This window comes from Carcharodon carcharias, chromosome 10, assembly GCF_017639515.1.
Source record: "Carcharodon carcharias isolate sCarCar2 chromosome 10, sCarCar2.pri, whole genome shotgun sequence".
Taxonomy (NCBI): Eukaryota; Metazoa; Chordata; class Chondrichthyes; order Lamniformes; family Lamnidae; genus Carcharodon; species Carcharodon carcharias.
Window position 1 is genome coordinate 152,943,484 of NC_054476.1, and position 24,061 is coordinate 152,967,544.

The following is a 24,061-nucleotide window of genomic DNA, read 5'->3' on the forward strand; positions in this document are numbered from 1 at the left end:
ACCAACAATAAATATTCTGGCAATAAGTGCAATATGAAGTTTATAACTGGATAGGCACCCACTAAAAATTAACAGGCGCTTTGGCCATTTCCAGTTATGTCCAACTTAGGTTAACCCATGATAGACAAATGCCCTCATTAACAACAATATTTAGAACTTGTGATCAATAGGCTTCATTGTAGTGTTAGAGTGCAAGCCTTCACCCGTTGGTTTGTTAATGCCTTTTCAGCTTAATGATAATCACAAGGAGCATTGAAAAAGGATCAAGTGCAAAGTTCTATGGTCAAAATTCAATGTTGAAAGTGGGGATGGGAATGTAGTAGAATACCACAAAGAATAATGTAATTAAAATCAGAAAATGCTGGAAAAACTCAGGTCTGGCAGCATCTGTGGAGAGACAAACAGGCTTAACGTTTCAACTCTAAGAGTCACACAGACTCTGAACTTTAACTCAGCTTGTCTCTCCACAGATGCTGCCAGACCTGCTGAGTTTTCCCAGTATTTTCTGTTTTCATTTCAGATTTTCAGCATCTGCAGTATTTGGCTTTTATAAAGATTAATGTCATTGCCTTTCTTTTCATAACACATGACTGAGACATCATAGCTTATTTGTGGAGGAGGGATAGAATGAACCTTTTCGATAGCTTCTCAAAACTGATGAATTACTTAATATTGTACAATATATATCTTCAATGAAAATGTGGTCTTCAAGTAGAATTTTTAAAAATTTGTTCATGGGATTGTGAGCAGCTTTGGCCAGCATCTATTGCATATCGCCAATTGCCCTAGAGAATGTTGTGGTGAGCTGCCTTCTTGAACTCCTGCAGTCCGTGTGGTGTAGATACACTCACAGTGCTGTTAGGAAGGGAGTTCCAGGATTTTGACTCAGTGACAGTGAAGGAACGGCGATATATTTCCAAGTCAGGATGGTGAGTGACTTGGAGGGGGACTTCCAGGTGGTGGAGTTCCCATCTATCTGCTGCCCTTGTCCTTCTAGATGTAGCAGCTATAAGTTTGGAAGGTGCTGTCTAAAGAGCCTTGGTGAATGCCTGCAGTATATCTCGTAGATGGTACACACTGCTGCGACTGTGTGTTGGTGGTGGAGGGAGTGAATGTTTGTGGATGGGGTGCCAATCAAGCAGGTTGCTTTGTCCTGGATGGTGTCAAGCTTCTTGTGTTGTTGGAGCTGCACTCATCGCTGTAGATGGTGAACAGGCTTTAGGGAGTAAGGAGACGAGTTACTTGGAGCAGGATTCCTAGCATCTGGCTTGCTCTTGTAGCCATAGTATTTATATGGCTAGTCCAGTTCAGTTTCTGGTCAATGGTAACCACCAGGATGTTGACAGTGGTGGATTCAGTGATGGTAATGTCATTGAATGTGAAGGGGCGAAGGTTAGATTCTGCCTTGTTGGGGATAGTCATTGCCTGGCACTTGTGTGACCCGAATGTTACTTGCAACATCGGCCCAAGCCTGGATATTGTCCAGCTATCTTGCTGCATTTGGACATGGACTGCTTCAGCATTTAAGCAAAAGCAATAGACAATGCCATACCTATCAGCATATTGGAAAATATATCTCTTCAGTTAGGACTGTACATTAGAGTATACAGAAACAAACTTTTTTTTTCAGTGTCTGGTGATCATGTTCTTATTAACTTGGGGGCGGGGGGGGAGGAATCTCTGCTGGGAAGGGATTTTTTTTTTGGCTTTTGGCACTAGCACCAACATTAAATATTCCCATACAAAATGCAAATTGTTGCAGGTATGAAATCTGAAATATAGACAGAAAATGCTGAAAATACTCAGGTGGTCAAGCAGGTCATCGGGAGAAGGGGAAAACTTTCCCTCTCCAAAGATGCTGCCAGATCGACCAGATTATTTCCAGCATTTTCTGGTAATATTCAAATATCCATGTCAGTTATGGTCCCCTTTTCCATGTGCCAACAAGATTTAAATTTCAAGAGATTAAGCGTATCTCTCACTGCCTCAATGTGATTCCATGCCAACCATCTCTGCACTTGCCATGACTGACATTGATGGCCAATCATAGTTGGTTCTGATAAGTGTCCACTATACAGCTCTCCAAAACTTAGACTTACCTGTCCATCCTCAATCTTAGTTTTAGGATAATTGAGAATTAACTTGGTAGCATGCTCCCACTTTGTATATGTGTCTTCCCAGGCCTAAAAAGGAAATAGCAACAAATCTATATAAGGAAAAGGAACTGGTGTAAATGAAAAACATATGACTCAATAGTCAAAATCCAAGTTTGGCTCTCAGATGGGATAAAAATCACCACTTGCTTACAGTTGGTTTGGTTTTGAAGTTTAATTTACCAATTCTACAGCAGGCATTTCTTAGAAAACATGGTAGATATAACCGAGATGTTGGCCTGGTTGAGCTTCAGCTGTCTGAAGCCAGGTCTGTAGTTAAAATCTGAGGAAATTTGAAAAAACATGCATACAACCTGGGACACAGCTAATTTAAAAAAAGCTATCTATTTTCACTAAAGCTGACCTATCACAGTTTAGGACTAATCTTTGGATGGCTACACTATACTGTATTTCCAAATCTTAATTTCTAGTCCATGAAAGAATTACTTGTATTAACTCTTCTAAACAATTTAGTAACTCAGCCAGGGGTCAAAATGCACACATCCATTCTATTATATAAAAATTGTAATAACTACTTTGAAAAGAAGTCCTCAACTTTCTTTCAACTTCCTCCAGACTTCCGTTAGTACTCTATTATGAGAAGGGGATGGGAAAGGCCGGATGATAACTGGCTCTACAATTCCACACTCTCTTCTCCCTCCCCATTGTGGCAAAATGCCAAGCCCTCAAATTGACATTCCCCTATTAGGCTGCTGTTAAGATCTGCAACTCAGATGAGCAACCACTGACAGGTATAAAGCCAGAATTTATTCCAAGGCAACACATGTTACAGCTCCAACATGGTTTGCCACTGCATGGTTTCCATTCATCTCCAATCACAATAATACAAGTACCACCTCAGCTTCCACTGGGTGATTCAGTACGAACACCATCTTTCACCAGTTGTACATCTCTTTACAAGAAACCCAAATTTTAGGGCAAATACTACATTTACAACACCTTGAACACCACACAAGACAAAATGGCCACTTCTGACAAAATGTGAACAGAGACAGGCATCTTGTAACTCCAACACCATGCAAAAAAAAGGAAAATTTACCTCGGTGTTCCCTGCTGTTGGATGCTCTATCCGTCTCAGTAACGCCATCACCCGTTTCTGAAGAGCGGCTCGCCCTATAGTTTAAAACCAATATAAACATATCAGAACATAAAATATGAATCAAGTAAATACTCAAAACAAGAGAAAGCATTAGTCACCAGCACAGGTTGGATCTGTTTTAGTGAGGACTTATGAAGCCAATTCTCGCCATACAAAATGGCTACAAATTGCACATGCTAGTTTAGCCGCTGGGAGGGCCGTGGCGATGAGCATTTTTATTTAGGTGTTTAATTTACAGACCATTCGCATTGAAAGAAGCATTTAAAAGTTCTGTAACTGAAAAAGCAACTGAGTGTCAGGTATGACAACAACTTCAAAAATTGAGAAAATGTAATGAAATGAAAATAAAATCCGTATTACATGGGGTTAGAATGTTTTCCTTTCACACTGGGATCCAAATTAAAATTCAGATCAGAATATCCACCTCCTCACTCAGCTCATTCGAAGTCATGAGCCAATCCCTACCCAGCACATGTCGGTTGCAGAAATAACTTATTAAATCTGCATGCAGGATGCTACTAAAAGGAAAATAAAAGACATGTCACACTACCAGCAAGGTGGCTCTTTTAATAGTAAAAACAAAGTGCTGGAAAAACTCAGGTCTGGTAGCACTTGTGAGGAGATGTCGAGTCCAATATGACTCTTCTTCAGAACTGAAGAGAGGCAGAAATGTGATGGGCTTTATGCTTTTAAAAAAAGGGGGAAGGGTCAAGTAGAACAAAAAGGAAGGTCAGGGGTAGGTTAGAGGGCATGAGATTGAATAACAAAGATATCATGGGGAAAAAAGGCTGTGAGTGGTAATAACTGTAGTAAAGAAACAAGCATTGGTCCAGCATAAGTGTTAATAGCAGAATAAAGGGCAACAGCACATGAAAGCAAAAACATGAAAACAAGATGCAGACTGGCACTTGGCAAAAAGAAATCAAAATGGAGGACAGAGTTCATGGTCTGAATTTGTTGAACTCAATGTTGAGTCCAGAAGGATGTGAGGTGTCTAATTGGAAGATGAGATGCTGTTCCTTAAGCTTGCATTGGGCTTTACTGGAACATTGTAGCAAGCCAAAGACAGAAATGTGAGCATGATAGCAAGGTGGTGAATTAAAATGGCAAGCAACCAGAAAGCCAGAGCGCTTGTGGACTAAGCAGAGTTGTTTTGTAAAGCGATCCGTATTTGGTCTCCCCAGTGTAGTGGATGATCAGCGAACACAGTATGGCGAATTGAAACGAGTACGAGGAAAGTGCTGCTCCACCTGGAAGAAGTGTTTGGGGTCATGGACAGTGAGGAGATCAAAGGGTGTCACAGATCCTGTGAGTGCATGGAAAGAAAGGGAAGTGTTGGATCTGGATCACGTGAAGGTGAGAAAAGGGTGGAAATTGGAAATAAAGTTGATGAGTTTTTCCAGTTCCGGGCTAGCAAAGAAAGCAGCACCGATACGTTTATCTATGTACTGGAAAAAGGGCTCGGGGAGGCAGCCTGAGTAGGATTAGAACAAGGAATGCTTCACATACCCCAAAAAAACAGGCACAGAGCCCATACAGGTACCCATAGCCACACCTCTTACCTGCAGGAAATGAGACCAGTTAAAGGAGAAATTGTTCAATAACAGAACAGGTTCAGCCAGGTGGAGGGTGGTGGTAGTGGGTGGGGACTACTTGGGCCTCCATTCAAGCAGAGAGCCAGCAGATTGTACTGATGGGGGATGGGGGTACACAGAGATTGGACATCCATAGTGAAGAGGTGGTGGTTAGGGCCAGGAAGCTTACTTGTACTTTTTTCAATTTAGTCTACTGTATTCGCAACTCAAAATGCAGCCTCCTCTACATCAGGGAGGCCAAACAGAATCTGGGTGACCATTTTGCACAACAACTCCACTCCATCCACAAGTGCGACCCCGGCCTTCCAGTTGCTTGCCATTTTAATTTATCACCTGGTTCTTGGCTTGCTTCCATGTTCCAGTGAAGCCCAATGCAAGAATGAAGAACAGCACCTCATCTTATTAGACACCTTACACCCTTCTGGGCTTAACGTTCGAGTTCAACTAATTCAGACCATGAACTCCAACCCCATTTTGTTTTTTTTGCCAAGTGCCAGTCTACAACTTGTTTTCATATTTTTGCTTTCACGCACATTTGTCCTTTATTCTGCTTTTAACATTTATTCAGGACCAATGCTTGCCTTTTTAATATAAGTTATTACCATTCACTTTGCATTTTCTCCCATGATATCTTTGTTATTTAATCTCTCCTGCCCTCTAACCTATCCCTCAGGTATATCACGCAAACTCATGAACAGGCCAAAGGCCGTCATTTTTGGCCCTGAAATAAGTGTCCAGCCTGCTTCAGATTACCCTCAAAGGGCAAGGTATCTCAAAGATTTGAGCAGCAACAGCAGCAGTAGCAACATGAGTGGTATTCGCCACTAACAAGATGCTGCCGTCAAGCCAGAAAGACATTCTGCCTATCACACAAATGAGTAATGTGGTATATGAATTTCAGTGCCAGTGTGATGCTAGGTATGTAGGCCTCAGGATTGGTGGATTGCATCAAACAGCACGGCCTTTCTGCTGTTTGCAATGGGCAAGGTACAGACCGTACCCAACCAGCTTGTGCTTGCAAAACTCCAACATTAGATATGATTCCACGATTGGACAACATTTGCTAAATAATCTTCAGTGTGCTAAAAATTATGCTGACAACCAATTTAAGATAGTCAGTCCGGCTCAGTGTGGCACAATTGCATGTACTGGAAGCTACATAACATTAATACACAGGGCACTGTTCTTTGCAGACAGAAAGAACATGTACACACATTGCTCCCGTTTCAGTTAAACAAAATAAGTGACAGCCATTTGCTGGTTCATTCCTCAGAGCAATGCCTTGACCACAATCAAGCTGCCTAGTTTAAATTTCAAACAAAGCTTGGTAGTTTGCGGTCAGTCACCATTAACTGGCGCATTCTCCTTGGCAACACCTCTACCAATCGGAGTGCGCTTGCCAACCAATCAGCACTCTCTTCTCATACAGCATAAAGTTGTTGCTCCCCCCGACATTGGTATTCTTGAGATTGTCCTGATGAGTGCACAGCGAAAAGCTTCAACAAAATGCCTTTTTTCAGCAATATTCAAACAAGCTCTCACTAATTTTATGCAACGCAGTTTGGAAAGTAACAGCAAGTTGAGCTGTAAATTGAAGTTCATTAGCCAACATGCTGGGTTAGAAGGCACAAGGGTACATGAGCAAATACCTGTAGACATCATGTTGCTCACTGATGCAAACTCCATGAATGTATTATAATTTGGGAGGATGCTCTGGACAGGCACGTCATCAACTCCACACCTAATATCAGCTTCCTCACAGAGGTGCCGAAAACATGACATGGACACAAGGACAGCTTCAATGTCTGGACTCCACAGGAACATGTAGAGGGCCACTTCCAGCTTTGTCTGTGCTTGACGACAAATGGGGATCCCGCTGCCAAGTGTGGCATTCTCCTGCATTCAGAAATTCAGGTTACTCAAATAATCTGTTGTCAAACTGATAGATCAGTTTTATGAATTTTTTTTAATGCCACAGCTGTTAAAATGCTATATGCAGATGTCTTTCACAATTTTCTTTTGTTAAGAATTTCAAAGTATTATATACCATAAAATTGTTTACATTTCAATTATGTCATGATACAAATAGATATGATGCAAACAAATGTAAGCATATTACAAGGCAGGTTATAGTGCAAACACAGCCACACAAGTGTATGCTTAGCCTCGCCAAATCACATTAGAGAACATAACCAAGCTATTCAAAATACCTTCTCTGTTAACCATGCGTTTCAAACTAGACATGATACTTAGATTGGGCAGTGGAACAAGAATTACTGAAGTGCCAAAGGATTTGGATTCTTGGCTCGAGTGAAGTGCTTTGGATCTTTAATTACCTTGGGGTCCATTTATAAACATTATTCTGAGAATCATTATGCTAACTTATAAAAATGCAGAATTTGTAAATTAACTTCCAACCAGCAAACAATTACAATCAGGGTCTTAACCAGCACTGCTACCATACAAACGTTAATCACATGCATCACCCAAATCCCTGTCAGCACCCACAATATAACATCACAGAATGGAATTTGGTGCAAGTGTATTCATTATTCATATGACAATGATGAATAATCACAATTGGCATCACAGCAATGCAAAACATATTTTTTACAAAAGCATAACTTCATCCATGCAAAAAATGCACTGTCCATGACATACACGAAAATGAATGACTTCATAAAACAGAAAGAAATGGAAAAGAAATATCAATTTGTATCTTTTAAATTAAAAATATTTACATTGTTAAATGTTTAACTGTGAATTGGTTTGTTGCTCAGTCTACCCTGTTACAAACCTAGTCACTCCACATGAAGAATCTTGCATTGTTGACTTAATTAATTAACTACTGCACTCCAGAAATTTTAATTGAAACTAAACCACTTCTACACCACTTTATAGGGGCACTATGGCAGCTTAAAATACTTCAGTGACAGTTTAATTTCATAACAGTTTTACATTTCAAAGCTTTAACAATGATGTTCACAAATATTTGCAGGTGAAGCTTCTTTAAATCTGTCACCCAACAGTTGTACATTGGACTAAATGGGGATCCAACAAGGGTTAAACTCCAATCTGAAACAATGTTCTCAGGAAACAACCTTGTTGAAGTAAGCAAGGAAATTGGAATGGAGGATGGGAGTGTGAAATGCTGTAAGGGAGGAAAGAATCCCCTTTGGTAAATTACTCAGCAGTATTACCCTTCTCTGGTTAACCATTTGATAGAACTGACAACGCCCTCCCAGATGTCTGTTCATGGAGAAGGTTCTGTCTTCAGCAAACTACACGGGTAATGAAGGAGTTTAGGATAACAGGAGGGAGGAAATCAGGATAGCTGATTTCTTGCAGCAACTGCAGTACTCAGTCAGCAAATCATGCAATCCCATTCAAAGTAGAAATTTGAAACAAGTCAACATGAAATAAATTAAAAGCAAACTACTGCGGATGCTGGCAATCTAGAACAAAAACAAAAATACCTGGAAAAACTCAGCAGGTCTGAGTTAAAATGAAATAAATTAATTAGTGTAAAAACTGCTAAGTATTGAAAACAAAATGATACATGGACACTTGAAACTACTTGGCTTTTATTGCTATTGATACAACAGTCATCATTGCATTATGAAGTAATCAACTGTACAGAAAATACATTAAGTAAATGTAAAATGGGAACAAACTGCTTATCTAAACTTCTATCCAATAAGTACCATAACGGTTTTTATTTTTCAACTTTGACACAAGTTAAAGTTTCAGAAATGAAAATGGGCATACACCTTGTTCCTTCGAACCCTTTCACAATACACAAACACAAATGAGAATCACAGGACTGTACAGGGCCATAAAAAAACGTCTATGCACTGCTGCGTACTGGACTTTTGTTATTTTACTGAGTCAAAATGAAATAATCAACTCCTCAAACAAACCCCTTTCTCAACTTATCCTCTGACCCCAAAATTAAACTAAAATCGGTTTATAATTACCCTGGAAAAAATAAATCTCTAACTTTCTACTTTCAACAATACCGTCACTGAAGAGCAGCTTCAATATACGACACAAATCCCACATAACATATGGCAAGTCTTCATTGGGAAGTTAAGAGCAATGACCAAACGTTTGGTCAAAGTGATAAGTTTAAGGGGCTATTTAAAAAAAAATGAAGAGAAAAGTAAAGAGGTGTAGGCAATTGGGCCAAAATGGCTCAAGGCCACCATTTAATCCTTGTTAACAATATTCATCACACAGGATGAGCTACTCATTTTGGAGTGGATTGAGAAAAGGGGAGTAAAAGAGGGAGAGAGGAAAAAAAGTAAAGGATGAAGGATGAGCAAGAAGAATAAATCGTGCCCTGAAAAGTGTGCCTCAGGGTTAACAGTGTGAAGTAATATACTAAAGCTACGCAAAATTTTGTGGCTAATGACAACCTGTTCCTCAAGCAAAGGAAGGGCGCCCTGGAGTCGGTTTTATGTGCTAGATTTGAAGATAACATGCAAAACGACCATCTTTCCACTACTCATACCAGTCCAAAGAGTATATTTATTTCGCAAAAAGCTCATTCTATTTTTAAGCAGTTCAGGTAACATTTACGCTGGAGGGGGAAATAAGTAGGTAAGGTTGTGTTTTTTTAAAAACAGGTTTTTAATCTTTAAGAAGTTCTGCAGAAGTTCTGAAGTCTGATACTACCTTATTCTTCAGTAGAAACTTATTCCGACAGATTAGAATCTCCCGCAACCACTTGAGAATCTCTGTGCTGTTCAGCATCTGATGAGCGATCAATTTCTTACAGATGAAAAATAGAACCTGAGAGCTGTCAGCACAAAACAAGACTTATTAGAAACATGGTAAATTTTTGGTTAGGTACTTGGTGGTTGTGGATGGGAAAATGGCAGTTTATGCAAGGAATAACTTAAATTTATGGACCGCATGGGGTTTGGCGTTAGCACAATTGAAGCAGAGGTAATTTTACTCAGACAATCCATTACAAAAGTTAATCCTTTCAGAAATGTCCATTACATTATAATTTGACCACTTGACCGTTCTTTGCCATGTGAGAACATACAGGATACAGCAAGCTTGTTAACATCAAATGATATCATCTCATTCGCTCATGGTTTGGGGGGGGAGAAAAAAAAAGAGGGGGAGAAAAAAAAAGAGGGGGAGAAAAAAAAAGAGGGGGAGAAAAAAAAAGAGGGGGAGAAAAAAAAAGAGGGGGAGAAAAAAAGAGGGGGAGAAAAAAAGAGGGGGAGAAAAAAAGAGGGGGAGAAAAAAAGAGGGGGAGAAAAAAAGAGGGGGAGAGATAGAGTCAGCAGAAGGACAAATTTGATTTCTGCCAGGTAACAACAGTTTTCATCAAACCAAAAAACAATTTCTACTCCTTGCAAGCTTTGTCATTAAAGGCCTAAGAATAACAACCATTATTCCAGATGTAAAAGAACTGAATAGGAACACTAGACTGCACTCGTCAAGCTGAGTTTTACTACGAAATATTTCACTTGCTGAAGCTGAAGTTGTGTTTAAGAAATCATTTTTCGTTAAGGAAAGCATCACTCTTTTCCATGGTTCACCACCATGACATGGTGGAGAAGCTTGTACGCTCTGATGATCCGTTCAGCAACGTCAAGACCTCCTTGCTCCTGGTAAGGCTACCCATGGTGGCGGCTGGGGGGGGGAGCGGTGGAATTGGAGGGGTGCCAGGCAAAATGCAGTCCAAAACGTCCTCAACAGTACAACAGGTGAGGAAGAATGTGCATCTCAACAGCTTCAAAGGCAGACAGCAGCTGTAGTGGCAAGTTGGTCCTGGTCATTGTGTTTGACATGTCATCGAAATCTGATCACCAACCCATCAAAGCTGTTTGAACAATGATGGCACCCAATGTTATACAAAGTCATCACAGGTTTCTACCAGGATCCATTTGCCAAGAACTGTGACAATTGAGAATTGGTGACAGGGACAGGGCTGTGAACCTGGTAGACCTTCGTCAAGAATCTGTACAGAAGCAACTGATGCATGAAGATCTTTGGACAAATGTTTTGGGAAATTGTCAAATCAATGCTTGTGTCCTTCTTGAAGCCAACTCCACAAGCAACTTCAGTGTTCTGGACACTCCTGTCCAGATGGCCAAAAACCACCTTCCCCACCAGGTCCTGTTTTCTCAACTTCCAAATGGCCAAAGTTCCAGGGGAGGACAAAGAAAATAGTTCAATGACATTCTGAAGCTCTCTCTTCTTGAAGTGTGACTGCATTGACGATGACTGGGAGGAGTTTGCTACCAATCGTCGAGAATCACGACAACCTGTCCAACAAGCTATACACTTTCCGTCACAACATCTTAACTGATGAGGCAGTGCGGCGGCAGAGAAGGAAAGAATAGGAAGCAAATCCTGCATTCTACATCCCATTACCTTAAAGATATGTGAGTTGAGAATTGGCCTGTTCCGTCACATGAAGACCCATGGCAGAAACTTGTGACCCTGAGTAAATGCCTTTCTTGAATCATAGGACAGTCAGCAATGACTTCATCTTCCTATCTTAACCCAATGTTATAGGAGAATATTTTTTGTGAAATCTCCAATTTTGCAAGGAGGCAAATATTCAATCTGATTATTCCAACATCACACTTCGAGCCTCAAAACAGGCAGAGGTACTTAGGCACTGTTGATGAACAACTTCTAACAAGATAAGGTGATCACAATCTTTCACTTTATGTTCCTTAATGTGAGCAGGTGGTAGCAGAAAACAGAACAAAGCAGCAACCAGCTACTGAACATTCCATTTTCAAATCCTCTATCCAGCACTGAGCAAAATCCCAAACACCAATGGATTCTGCAGAGCTCCTAACTGATGAGATTCTGAGCGCATGACCATACCATGCTGTCCCTGAAGCTACAAGAATCAAGTTTCAAAGATGAACAGGTTAGAGATTTAACAAAGCTTCTAACGTAGACTGGAGAAAGGGTACACATTGAAAGTAAAAGAAAATACTGCAGATGCTGTAAATCTGAAATAAAGACAGAAAATGTTAGAAAAACTCAGGTCTGGCATCATCTGTGGCGAGGGAAACAGAGTTAACGTTTTGAGTCCATATGATTTTGCTTCAGAACTCTGAAGAGTCATATGGACTTGAAACTTTAACTCAGTTTCTCTCTATAGATGCTGCCAGACTTGCTGTGTTTTTCCAGCATTTTGTGTTTTTATAACACATTGAAAGTACTTTTTCCAAACCCAAACACCTTTCCTTCAATTTAACAGAAATTCAGATATTTCTGCATATCTGAAACATTTTGAAATCATATTTGTTTACATTTAAGTTTTCTATTTAATCTTTCGGGCTGTTTCTCTCCTCTCAAGTTTTCCCATTCCCGTGCCAAAGGCGGAAATCAGATAATCTTTGAATACTACCATACATCTACAGGCATTTAGAATCTTCTCCAGATAATTTGAAGTAGAATGTTGGTGTTAAACTTGAATTATCAAGGTTGTGCAAACACAACAAAATGATAACTTTATACTAAATATTTATCAGGTAGTTTTAATTAAGTGATAATAAACCAAACATGCAAAAGCAGTCATTTGTGCAAGATTCTACCCAATTTTCCCTCATTACAGAAATAAAACTAACCTGTTATTGGAAGACTAAATATTTTTATTCTTCTGTATGTTACTTTAGTAGCCAGAGAAAGCAAAACTATTTGTTTATAACTGAAAATTCAATGCAACCTGACCTGAATCAAGCCCAGAGCAAGCTGGTAAAAGGCATCAATTTTCTGTTGATTTAGTTTTTCAATCCAATTCATTGTGCTTTTCCATTTATAGATATATATTGTAAAAATAAAACGAGTGCTCGTCATTCCATGTGCATATCAAAATATAACTAAAACATCAAGATGCGACTTATGGTGCTTAGTTGAAACATTTAAAAGGGAGGCTTTTATACTTCTGTGAATTATTTAAACAATGCTTCCATGTTATTGCCAGGGGTATTTTGAAAGACATATTTTACACACAAAAACCAGCCCCTAAAGACTTAGTACACTATACATGTAATAACCATATAGAATGGGGAAAGGAACAGCATACTTAAAATATGAACATTTTCTTAAGCTTATAGAATATTGCCCACAATCTTTACCTTATATCCCAGAAGGTTTCAATTGGTGCATCTGGGTTCCATAACTCTATGTTTTCTGGTTGGTGAAGAACTAACAAGGCCTATAAATAGGGACAAGCAGGAAAAGTTTTAATGTAAATTCAAGCGTGGGCTGACAATGCAGAGAACTTTTGATGAGACTGACACACACACACACACACACACACACACACACACACACACACACACACACACACACACACACACACACACACACACACACACACATACACACACACACATACACACATCTAGATCAATGTCCTTACCTCCATGGCTTCCTGTGCTATCTCAGGCATACTCATCTGTGGAACAAGCTGAACTAGGCCAGTTATCAACTCAGCAGTGCTACTCTGAATTTCATGTCCTAGTTTCCCTGGATTCTGTGTAGCAAGAGACAATATTTCGGAAAGTAGAAAATAAAAATGAGCCCAGTTGAAAGAATTGAGAAAATTACAATCTTTTGCATTTTTTTACATGAGAACTTTGTTTTTAAAATTGGATAAAGACAGTGAAAAATTTTCCACTCAAATTACCTGTAAAACCAGTTTAAAGTTGTCATACAAAATATATGTTTCAAAAAAAAAGGTCTTCAGCCTTGCTTACAGTTTAAGGATTTAAGTTGTAAATTGTACATTCTTATCGACCAAAGCCTGCAACAATCACGTTAACATGTGTTCAATAAATACTAATTGTGAATTAGAGAACAGTATAGAGTACAAATTTTTTCTATCTATCGCTGCCATTGCCAGGTCTTAGAAGTCTATCAACCAGTGTTACCTTGTGTCTTGATGGGTTGCTGTGTCATGTCATTTAAAACCCCATTCATGTTCTATCCACATTCTAATCCAAACATCCTTTCCAAATATTAATAAAAATGAGTTTAGCTCTTTTTTCCTCTGGATAGCCCAAGTCCAGTTACAAAGTTACTGAACTGAAGACTGCAGTTGGTATTGTGGTTAGTATTATAAAGGTCATTAAGTTCCCAGAATTCTCTTAACATGCTTTCGTTGCTTTGCCAATGTGCATGCTCAATTTCTCAGCTGACTCAATCTATAATATCCAAGTTGGATCTTCAATCTAAGAGGCTACTTTGCCCACCATTATGAAAGCATAGTTTACACTGGTAAATATATATCTTCTCACTCAGATGGGCCATTATAATGGTTATTAAGAGAAATTAAAACATTTTCATTTGGGCAATTCCTGAGGAAGATCTCATTCATCTTGAAGAGCACAAGGGAGAATGCAAATTTATGTAACTTGTTGTGTAGATGTCATGAAAGTTTAGGAGGCGCAAGATTAAATTTTCTTCAATCTCCATTCAAATTAGTATTCACACCAAATAGTTCTATTCACAAGTACTCTGAACTGCCAATGTCTTTCCATAAACATCTTGTTTCCATCCCAACTATTCAATTGGCTTTGCATCTCTTGTTGAAAATGATGGCTTTGTTTCCTTCCTTTCCACAGAAAATACAGCACGAAAGGAACCAGCTCATAGCTCGTCAACTTCAGCTTGTGCTTGAAGGCCAAAGTTGTCACACTCAATGACCTATTGAATTCCTTTGTCTTTCATTAAGTCCAAAGTTTTGCATGTTCCACTACCCGTCTTTGCCAAAGTAGCGATGGAAACCTAAGCTCTTCTTGGCCACACAGTAATGACATATTTAAATCTATGGCACTGTTTCACAGAATCATCTCTGCAATCCATTACTTTAATATAAGACTGGTCAATACTGTTCCAACAGCCTAAAACATTTCAAGCTACTTCACATCATATTCCTTTGCATTTCTTAGGTCTATCACTTTCTGATAGGATAAACCTTATTTCCTTCATTGCTTCTTCTCAGGTATATGGAAAAGAAGTGATTTTCAGGTGTATCAACAGATGACCCATAGTTCCAAGTTACTCCCTGAATACATTTTTTTGCAGAAAAAGTCATTTCTCCAGTAAAGAGTTGTTACAGATGAATTCCAGATAATATCAGCTTCCTCAGTTTTATTGTATCCCACAAGTTCAGCGCTTTAAATTACAAATTCTTGACTTTAATGTCATAGCAAATTTCACTTTCATGCAGAATTATACTGGGCTCAGTGGCCAGTGATGTTAAGTACTTCTAATTGCAATGTGCTTTTATTCTAGACATACAGTTGAATAAAATTGGAGTTGAATCTCACCAACAGTCTTTACATATTCGAATGTCAGCAGTCAGATGTTAGCCCAACAAAAAGCAGCAAGGTTACACCCCTACTAATTCAATAGATGGGACTGCTCCTGGCAGCTGCTTTTATTCATCTACAGAGAAGGTACAACTTACACACCTAAATTTGAGAACCCTTGGCCTAGTGCTTTGAATCTTGGCCATCCTCAGTACTGGAATGGATCAAAGTCAGGGAGTCTTTATTCATCCAAAACACTAAAGAGTCACATTTGTGTTCATCCATAAGATTTGCAAATGCCTTCACTTGGCAGACAGCAGCAATTCAACATGCACCTGAAGTGATCTGATGTTTTGCTAATGGATAGTGTGTGTTCTGTCACAGCCGCACTGATTTCACCTGTTATTACAGAATTCTACTGATCACACATTAATCCATGATTGGGCACCTGGCAATTCAAAACTTTCAAAGTGCTCTATGATGGTATCATTGTATCATAGAATTCAAAGTTGGACTTAAGGGCTCGGATTAATTGAAGCGATAAGTTATCATTCATGAGCAGAGAGAAATAAAATTACAAATCATTCTTGCTTTTAGGAATGAAAATAGAATCACTATGAAGCAAATCATTAACCGTGTTACTTTTTGTTTGCAATGTAAATGTTCTTGCAAACTTAGCCTTACATCCTACACCAATACTTACATGTAACATGAGTTTTGGGTCTCCATGGATTAATTTCACAATGGCCAACAATAAAAATTTATAACTTCGGGTTTCCGAGTCTGTTGGTTTTTCTTTAAATTTAAGGCTCGTCATTTTTTCCTTGAATGTAAGACTCTGAAATAAATTTATAACAAAAGGGGGGAAATCATGAAGATCAGTAAGAAAGCCCATTTCTTACAATTCACAGAATTATACACAGTAAAATATTGCTCTGGCTTTGAATGTACTGAATATCTGATTCACACGTTAACGAGACACTAACCTGTACATATATTTACGCTTATTAAAACCACTACGTACATTCAAAAACAATTATAAAACAATGGAACAAAGTGTGAAACATTAGTAAATGCATGGCAGAAAAGGAGCTGTTTAAATTTAAATCAGATCTTTTTCAACAGTTAAGATTTTATTTGAGAAGGTGAATGCATGCTACATATTCAGACCTAGATGGATTATGTTGTGTTTACTAATGTAACTAAGCACAGAAAAGGCAGTGGTCTAATTGCTTTTCTGTGATAGTTACTATGAATTATACTTACAGCAACAGAAGCCCACTGCCATGCAAAACAGTGACTGGTTGGCATCTGATCATGTGAGCGACAGCAGCCAATAAGCACAGAAAATAAAGCAGAAGACAAAGCACCACCAATCAATGTCAGAGTAGCCATGTTAAACAGCTGCTACCTATCCGAACAGGTGATACTAAATATACATTAACAAATGAGTTATGAAATGAAAGGTTTTGCAACATGTTTTACAACTGCGATACTTTCTCCATCCCTTACCCCCCCCACCAACTCCCAATAAGCTATCGATAATTTTGCTCCATATACTCCACCAATATTCAACATACTCCGCATCTTTTAGTTTCTTGGGAAAAACCATGCAAATACCGATTGATGTGTACTACAGAAATAAAGCAATATTAGGACCTAAATTGATAATTTTCAATAAAACAGCAAACTAAAAGCTCAGAACGCAAAGCTACATAAAATTAGCTCTGGATTCCCAACCTGCAATATTCCTTTACATCTACTTATGTAAATAAGTCACCTTTTCTCTATGTAATCTACAAAGCATCATCCCTTAAAGCAGAATTCAGCAATTAGACCATTGGAAAAAATCTAAAATACCAGCGATAGACAAGTACAAAAATTTACCTGATCCGTCCAGTTGTGTAGTGTCAATTCAACACCAATGTGCAAAATAGACTACAGTATAAAACAAACACATACACAGCAAGTATCCAGTGTGAAAAATAGTTAACATCAAATGCCTGTACTATGGCTGCTACAGGAGAAGGATAAAAGCTGGTTGCCCAATTGCTTCTTTTTGGCCACTACTTTTCCTATTCTTTCAGCTAAGGAATTAGGTTGATTACTGGAGAGAACTATAGATACTAGAGAAAAGATAAAAAATACCTACACTGAAAACAGGGAAAATTATAATGATTTAAGTATATGGTGGCCATATTGTTGGTGCCCATTATTGGTTCAGAAATAAGCCATTTGTTTGCTATTATTTTGCTCCTCAGCTTGGGAGGACAAGAAAATATAATACATGTATAGCTTCTTCAGTCACCTTTCCCATCTGGCTGTTATCAACAATGAGAAGCAATAGAATTCTATCCATGTACTGTGCAACTGAGTGCAGGGAAGTGTCACTTGTTGCCATTTGCTTGTTCAACAGCTGAGTTTAGAACTGCTTTGGAGAATGCCTGGGATTAGGGCACCTGCCTTCTCAGTTGGCAAAGATGTGCAGCATAGGGAAAGAATTATCTTGCATTCATGACTAATACTCTTTTAGCAATGGTGCTTAATACAGATATATTATGCACTTTTTTGACTATGGCAGGTTACTAGAAATATTTTATCTACAGTACAAAATGAAAGCCAGGCCTTGCCTATTTCTGTTAAAACATCTTGGGCTTCCAACTTATGTTGTTGGAGCCAATGCGCATTCACTACTCTGCCCACATTGTTGCAAAATGCATATGTCTTGACTCGTAATAACAAAGGGCATGTAGTTCATAGAAAATAACTCAGGTTGCACCTTGACAAATTTATTCACTTGTCTGTTAAAGAAATGTTTAAGGTTTTTTTCTAAGTTGGTTTCTAGTTTATTTACTCACAAATTTCCATACTAAAAAGAATAGTCCAACAGAATAAATACCATCTGTGCCAGTACAGAGCAAGTATTTGTATTTGTCTATTCCTTCTGAAAAGTACCCTGCAGAGCCTGAACTAAGAATATTCCATCCTGTTCTCTCAAAAAGGTATTGCCCCTTTCCAAACCAAAGAGCATGGAAAAAAACCACAAATTTCTACATTGACTGCACCTAAAATTTCATTCTTTGCCAAACCAGTAACTCAAATTTAACACTCAAAAGAATTGCCCAACCAAAAAAAACACAAAATGCTCTCTATGGTAAAAGTAGAAACCCCAATGATAACTTATATCCACCGAATCTGTTAATTATTTGGACTCTAATATGTTCTACCTGTTGCAAATTAATAAGTACATTCATATTTAAGGATGCATGGTTCAAAAAAAATTGTGCTAGAAACTATATTTCCAAGACAAACAGTAATGGAAAAACTGCAAGAATGGCATGATGGAGACATTTAAATAATACAAGAAACTGTTAAACAGGCATACCGACGTCATACGCAAGGCAGTGTGCGTACTGCAGCTCTGCATCACCCGATTCAGAGTTTCTGTTAACATGCCTCTGAGTTCTCCTGAGTAACAGTACACGGCATCGATCTTAGGCCACCAATCCACTGCAGACTGAAAACAAAAAGGGGTGGAGGCAGTGGTGAGAAAGCAAGAGAGCAAAATGAGACATTCATTTTAACACGGTACAGCTGAATGATGACCTTACGTCTATTCCCAAAGAAATCATCATAACTGAAAAGTTTTAATACACCGTTCCTTTAGTGTCCAGAAAAGGGCAGATATGAGTCTTTACACCTGTACAACCTTGAAAGCCATTGTTTTCCTGTAAGTCTCTGTTAAATGCACAAGACCATTTCATCCTCCCATCCTCATGGCCTTTAAAGAATTCATAATGCCAAATTGCACGTGATTCGTTGCTGTCAACCTGTTCCCACAAGGAACTGGGATCAGATTATTACACAGAAAATTATGAAGTCAACATTAATTCAGGCCAGATTCAAGCTCATATCCCAGAGTAAAAGACACCCACTGTTCTAACAGTTTTGGAACATCCAACAAGACTGTAAATAACTAATTCAAATCCAAAGAGCATTAGCCTCAGGTCTCTGCTTTTTCAAAAAATCCTGGAAATTGAAAGCAAGTCATTTACCAATTTTAGTCCCAATTTGATTCAGAAATTCAGTACGATTGCAACTTATTTGCAAAGAAATTCAACTTGAAATCAGTTCACCAGTGCACCAATCGTTTCCTCATGAGTTTCCTACTGGTTAAGATGGTGCAATTGTTTTGTTTATATTTTGACTTTCCTTTCATAGGGCAGTGGTTTTCAGAGAGATACAAAAAAGGTAAGAATAGACCATGCATTGCGCAAATTAATGCATTTCATACAGGATGCAAGGCCAGTGAGTAATCCCATAATCCTGCCTTGAGCAAAAGTCGCTTTTAGGATGGGGGATGGGGGTGGGAGCCGGTGGTGTGCAGGCGGTGAAGGAAATTAGTAGAGGAAATGTGGATTGACTATTTGTTTATTCAGCGTCAGGAAGTAATCAAGCTCCATTCAAGCAGTGCTGAAAGATGAAAAGTGTTTCCAGGCTTAAATTATCCCAACTCAGAAACCACAGGAGAACCAGGATGGATAAAATAAACCACCACTGGAAAAACAGCCTTGATTTAAATGTGTTCTATAGCCCTTTATGCCTGAGACACCAATGAAAAAAAAAAACGTTATTTTTAAAAATCATGGCGCATGGAACAATCTCAGCTGCTACATATTTCGCCATCAAGTTATTGTTCAGGCAAGAGCAACACCTAACTGACTGGAGTCAAAAACATTGCTGTCACTACCTGCATTACAAACTCGCACTGTTAAAGCAAAGCATATCAGTTCATGTTGTTCTTTGTGCACAAAATGATTTCTACAATTTATGCTTAATCACTTATAGGATTCGCGTTTCATGCTGCAAGTGTTAGTATATCCAGTTCCCCTCACCCTTCCATTCCCAAAAAGTTGAGTTTGCGAAATTGATTATTCATGAATGCATTGACACTATTTACACTGCTGCAGTCAAGTAAATTGTAATTAGATTAAGTACTGAAAATCAAATACGGCCTAACAGTTGAAAATATAGATAAGAACCGTTAGCATCTGAAAAAAAAAAGGGTAAATATTTTGGGTAGACAACCTATTCCAGGACTTGATTTATTGCAGGAGACATTAAGATGGGAATTAAAATTAAAATAGTAGGCCCAGGAGGAGCCATGTCATTTTAATTTCACTTTTACCAACGTCATCTCCAAAAAATTACAACTCTGCTGATGAGAAGGTTTCACTTATTCTCCACGCTTCTTTTTGTAACTTATTTTACCCTAACTATTCAAGTCCTGCCTCCTGTTGAGCCATAGTAAATACCACACTGGAGCCAACCACTAGGGGGTGCAAAAGTGACACGGGTCAATTTTCCTTCAGATGAGCTTTCTTCAGGAATATATTGATTCTCCCTGCACAGTCCAGTTACAATGCTGAAATTCATTCTCCTCTCCTCCAGGAGTGAATGGCCATCCTAGGCAAATGCACACCTGTCCAACTTCCACTGCTGTTAATTAATTCAGCAACACATCTTGCAATCATCCTGATAAAAGGTCATCAACCTGAAATGCTAACTCTTTCTCTCTCCATGGATGCTGCGTGACCTGCCAGGTGCTTCCATCATTTTCTGTTTTTTTTTAATTTCAGATTTCCAGCATCCACAGTATTTTGCTTCTGTGCCAGAAAAGGAGGTCTGATGGGGTCTGGCTGACGGGTAACAGCCTTCAAGGATCTGAATTAAACAACACCCAAGGTGGAAGTGTCTTTGAAACACACTTGCTGCCAAATTCCAAGTGTGGAATTAAATAGCAGTATTAAATAAAATATACTTTCAGTACACTTTATTGAGGCTTTAAAAAAATTCTAATCGCTGACAATTAAGTTTTTGCAGTCCAGATTTCCTTCACATTCTGCACCCATCTTGATGGCTTCCATTTAAGCAGCAAGAGCTGAAATAGCTGGCTTGGAGTAGACACTAAGTTTGAGTATGCAAGGAAGCAAAATTCACAAACCAATTCAACCATGTAGAGTTGTATGACTGTTAACTGAATGCCTGCATCCGACAAGGGAACTGTACTACCTTTAGGTTTAAAAGCTACATCAGATGGACAATGTGAATTTTACTTGCCGGCCATTGCTAATACAAACATAAACCCCCTCGCTTTATTTGCTCCAGCGGCAACAGAGGCTCACTTTTCCACAGCCCTCGAGCTGCCATTGTTTCTTCCCCAGCACCCATTGGAAAACAGCAGCAGGTGAAGCATTGTTCTCTCAAAAGCAGCTCTGCCATGTTTGCGCAAACACCATAAATGTTCTCTGAAGCAGCTTTCCTCCAATAACAACTGCACTTTCACTTTAGATAATGTTTATGACTGTGACAATTAAGTTACAATCTAATTTAAATTATGTGCTGGAAATACAGCAAAGTGGGAGCGTAGTGCAAAAAATGTAAACCAAATATTTACACTAAGCAACTTTCAACTAAAGGTTCAAATGTGCTCACATAGTTAGGGGAAAATATTCAAGTTAAAACATGAAATAAAAACAGAAAATGATGGAAAAACTCAGCAGCTAGGGCAGCATCCATGGAGGCAGAAACAGAGTTAATGTTTCGAGTCCGTATGACTTTTCAGAGCTGTCCAGCACCCGCAGTATATTGCTTTTATAAAAGTTAAAACATAGTTCTCCAATCAATTCTCTTCAAAAGTGCACAGTGAATCAGACTCCCTCTTATGTTTACACTTTTTTTCCTCAAATCAATCTTTTTGGCAGACGTCAAGGAAACAATCTTCGAAAGATCAGTGAAATTATTCAATTTGAGATCATGCTCGAAAACAGTGAATGAATCCTTCAAAGCTGCTCCCTTACGGTGAGGTCGTTTGTTTACCTTTTTGAGGTCAGTGAACATTTCCTTGGCAACATCTGAATCTCATTTCTACTCCATTTTACCAGGGATACTTGTTAACCTTTGGACTATTTAAGGATTTCTGCAGAGGAACAGCACCCCCACAGGCTTGATGCAAAACCTGGACATGTAGAACTCTCAAGCTGAGGATCTGTACAGGGTAAACTAAACTAAACTATCGGCCAGGCAACAGTTGAGGATATATTCGCCTTACACCCCGAATGAGAAAGATCAATCCGATGAAGAGTTTGTACTGAAAACATGAATCTTTCACTTCTCTTTATAGTTGCCTGTCTGCATGTTGTGTAGTAATCATTTCTATTTTTATTTCAGAGTTTCAGCACTCAAGTTTTTTTCATATAAAAATTGGTCCCAGATACTAAATTGACAAACTCAGCCATAAGACACATTCCTCAAGTGCTTGGAGGTTGGCCCAATATTATTGCACATTTGAAGGGCAAAAGAAGAGTGAAGGCCTTTACTTAGTCTGTGTGCTAATACATTGAAGCACCCCAATCTTCTAATTTAATAAAACTGCATCTGAAAGGTGTACCACTAGAAATCTTCATAAAATATACAAATTTAAACCAAACTGAATCTATGCTTTAATAAAAGGCACAATTAATATAATAATTCACATTATGCCTTTACCACAATGTGTTGAGATAGCATTCAGAAGTTTGTGAATTATATCAACAGGAACCATTCAAGTCCAATTATTCGGCAGAAGGATAACAGTTTTCTGCATCAAGGTATACTTACATTTGTAATAATTCTGTGCAGTGAATTTACCAACACATAATGAAAGGTTGGAGGGGAGGACGATGCCAAACAGACCTGCCACAAGATAAATAAAGAACTAATGTCAGCAAGGTGAAATCTAATCAACACGTGCCAGATTGTTGTAAAATCTTAAATGATTCATGAACCAACTTGCCCACCCTGCTACCTAATCTGGTCTACCTGTGATATGCACACCTCTTGGCTGGCTTGTAATGATATCTTAAGTGTCACTTGCTAAATAAAATGATCACGAATGCCCACCACCACCACCTCCTTGCTGTAGGGATTCATAAAAAAAATGCAGCCTTGCTAGTATCAATCACATCCCAAGAGCTATTTTAAAAATTACCTTTGAAATCGCCCATTTAAATGGAACTGGGTTACTTTTCATATTCTGTCCACAGCAGTGGGATTCTGCCTCTGCATTTGGACAGCTAGGGTACCTTCTCCGCTATAAAACTGAACATTATCCTTTACAAAAGCATAATGCTGCAATCCAAAGTAGGAATAGAATGCATCATGACTGAATCATCACTGTACACCCTTTTAAATCCTTTTCAGAGGAAGATGGAGTGAAATTAGAACACCACTCTCCCTAGCTACATTACCCTTGGTTCAACGCTAACACTCATACTTGCATATCAAAAGGTGTTTGGTTCACACTCATCTCCAAAGGCTTGACACTTCAAGACAGTAATGGGGAGAGGTGGGTATAAAAGATCCAAAGCATTTTTCAAACAACAGTGAAGTTCTCCTAATACCATGGCCAATATTTACTATTCAACCATCACTAAAGCAATTTAAAACAAAAACAGAATTACCTGGAAAAACTCAGCGGGTCTGGCAGCATCGGCAGAGAAGAAAAGAGTTGACGTTTCGAGTCCTCATGACCCTTCAACTTCAGTTCTGTTGAAGGGTCATGAGGACTCGAAACGTCAACTCTTTTCTTCTCTGCCGATGCTGCCAGACCCTCTGAGTTTTTCCAGGTAATTCTGTTTTTGTTTTGGATTTCCAGCATCCGCAGTTTTTTTGTTTTTAACTAAAGCAATTTATCCAGTCACGTACTTCATCGTTTCAGGACAGTACTCAAGATCAACAGAACTCCAATTACAGGCTGGTCCCACTGTTATTCTTGAGAGATATATTTTATGGCTTTGTGCGTCTCCTGCTTTGTTAAACTGACCAATATGCTTCTACCTTTGAAGTTAT

At 38.7% G+C, this 24,061-nt stretch overlaps 1 protein-coding gene across 5 annotated transcripts in view; it reads right to left on the reverse strand.

Annotated features, from left to right (window-relative positions):
- nf1a (neurofibromin 1a) overlaps positions 1-24,061 on the reverse strand; it is a 292,673-nt gene that overhangs the window by 200,372 nt on the left and 68,240 nt on the right. For all 5 annotated transcript variants that reach the window (XM_041198253.1, XM_041198251.1, XM_041198250.1 and 2 more), the window contains exons 11-19: positions 22,832-22,906; positions 18,558-18,689; positions 15,876-16,010; positions 13,279-13,392; positions 12,992-13,071; positions 9,546-9,669; positions 6,518-6,764; positions 3,214-3,287; positions 2,100-2,183 (exon numbers count right to left, since the gene is read on the reverse strand). In XM_041198253.1, the coding sequence (XP_041054187.1) occupies positions 2,100-2,183; positions 3,214-3,287; positions 6,518-6,764; positions 9,546-9,669; positions 12,992-13,071; positions 13,279-13,392; positions 15,876-16,010; positions 18,558-18,689; positions 22,832-22,906 (1,065 nt within the window). The remainder of the gene's footprint in view (positions 1-2,099; positions 2,184-3,213; positions 3,288-6,517; positions 6,765-9,545; positions 9,670-12,991; positions 13,072-13,278; positions 13,393-15,875; positions 16,011-18,557; positions 18,690-22,831; positions 22,907-24,061) is intronic.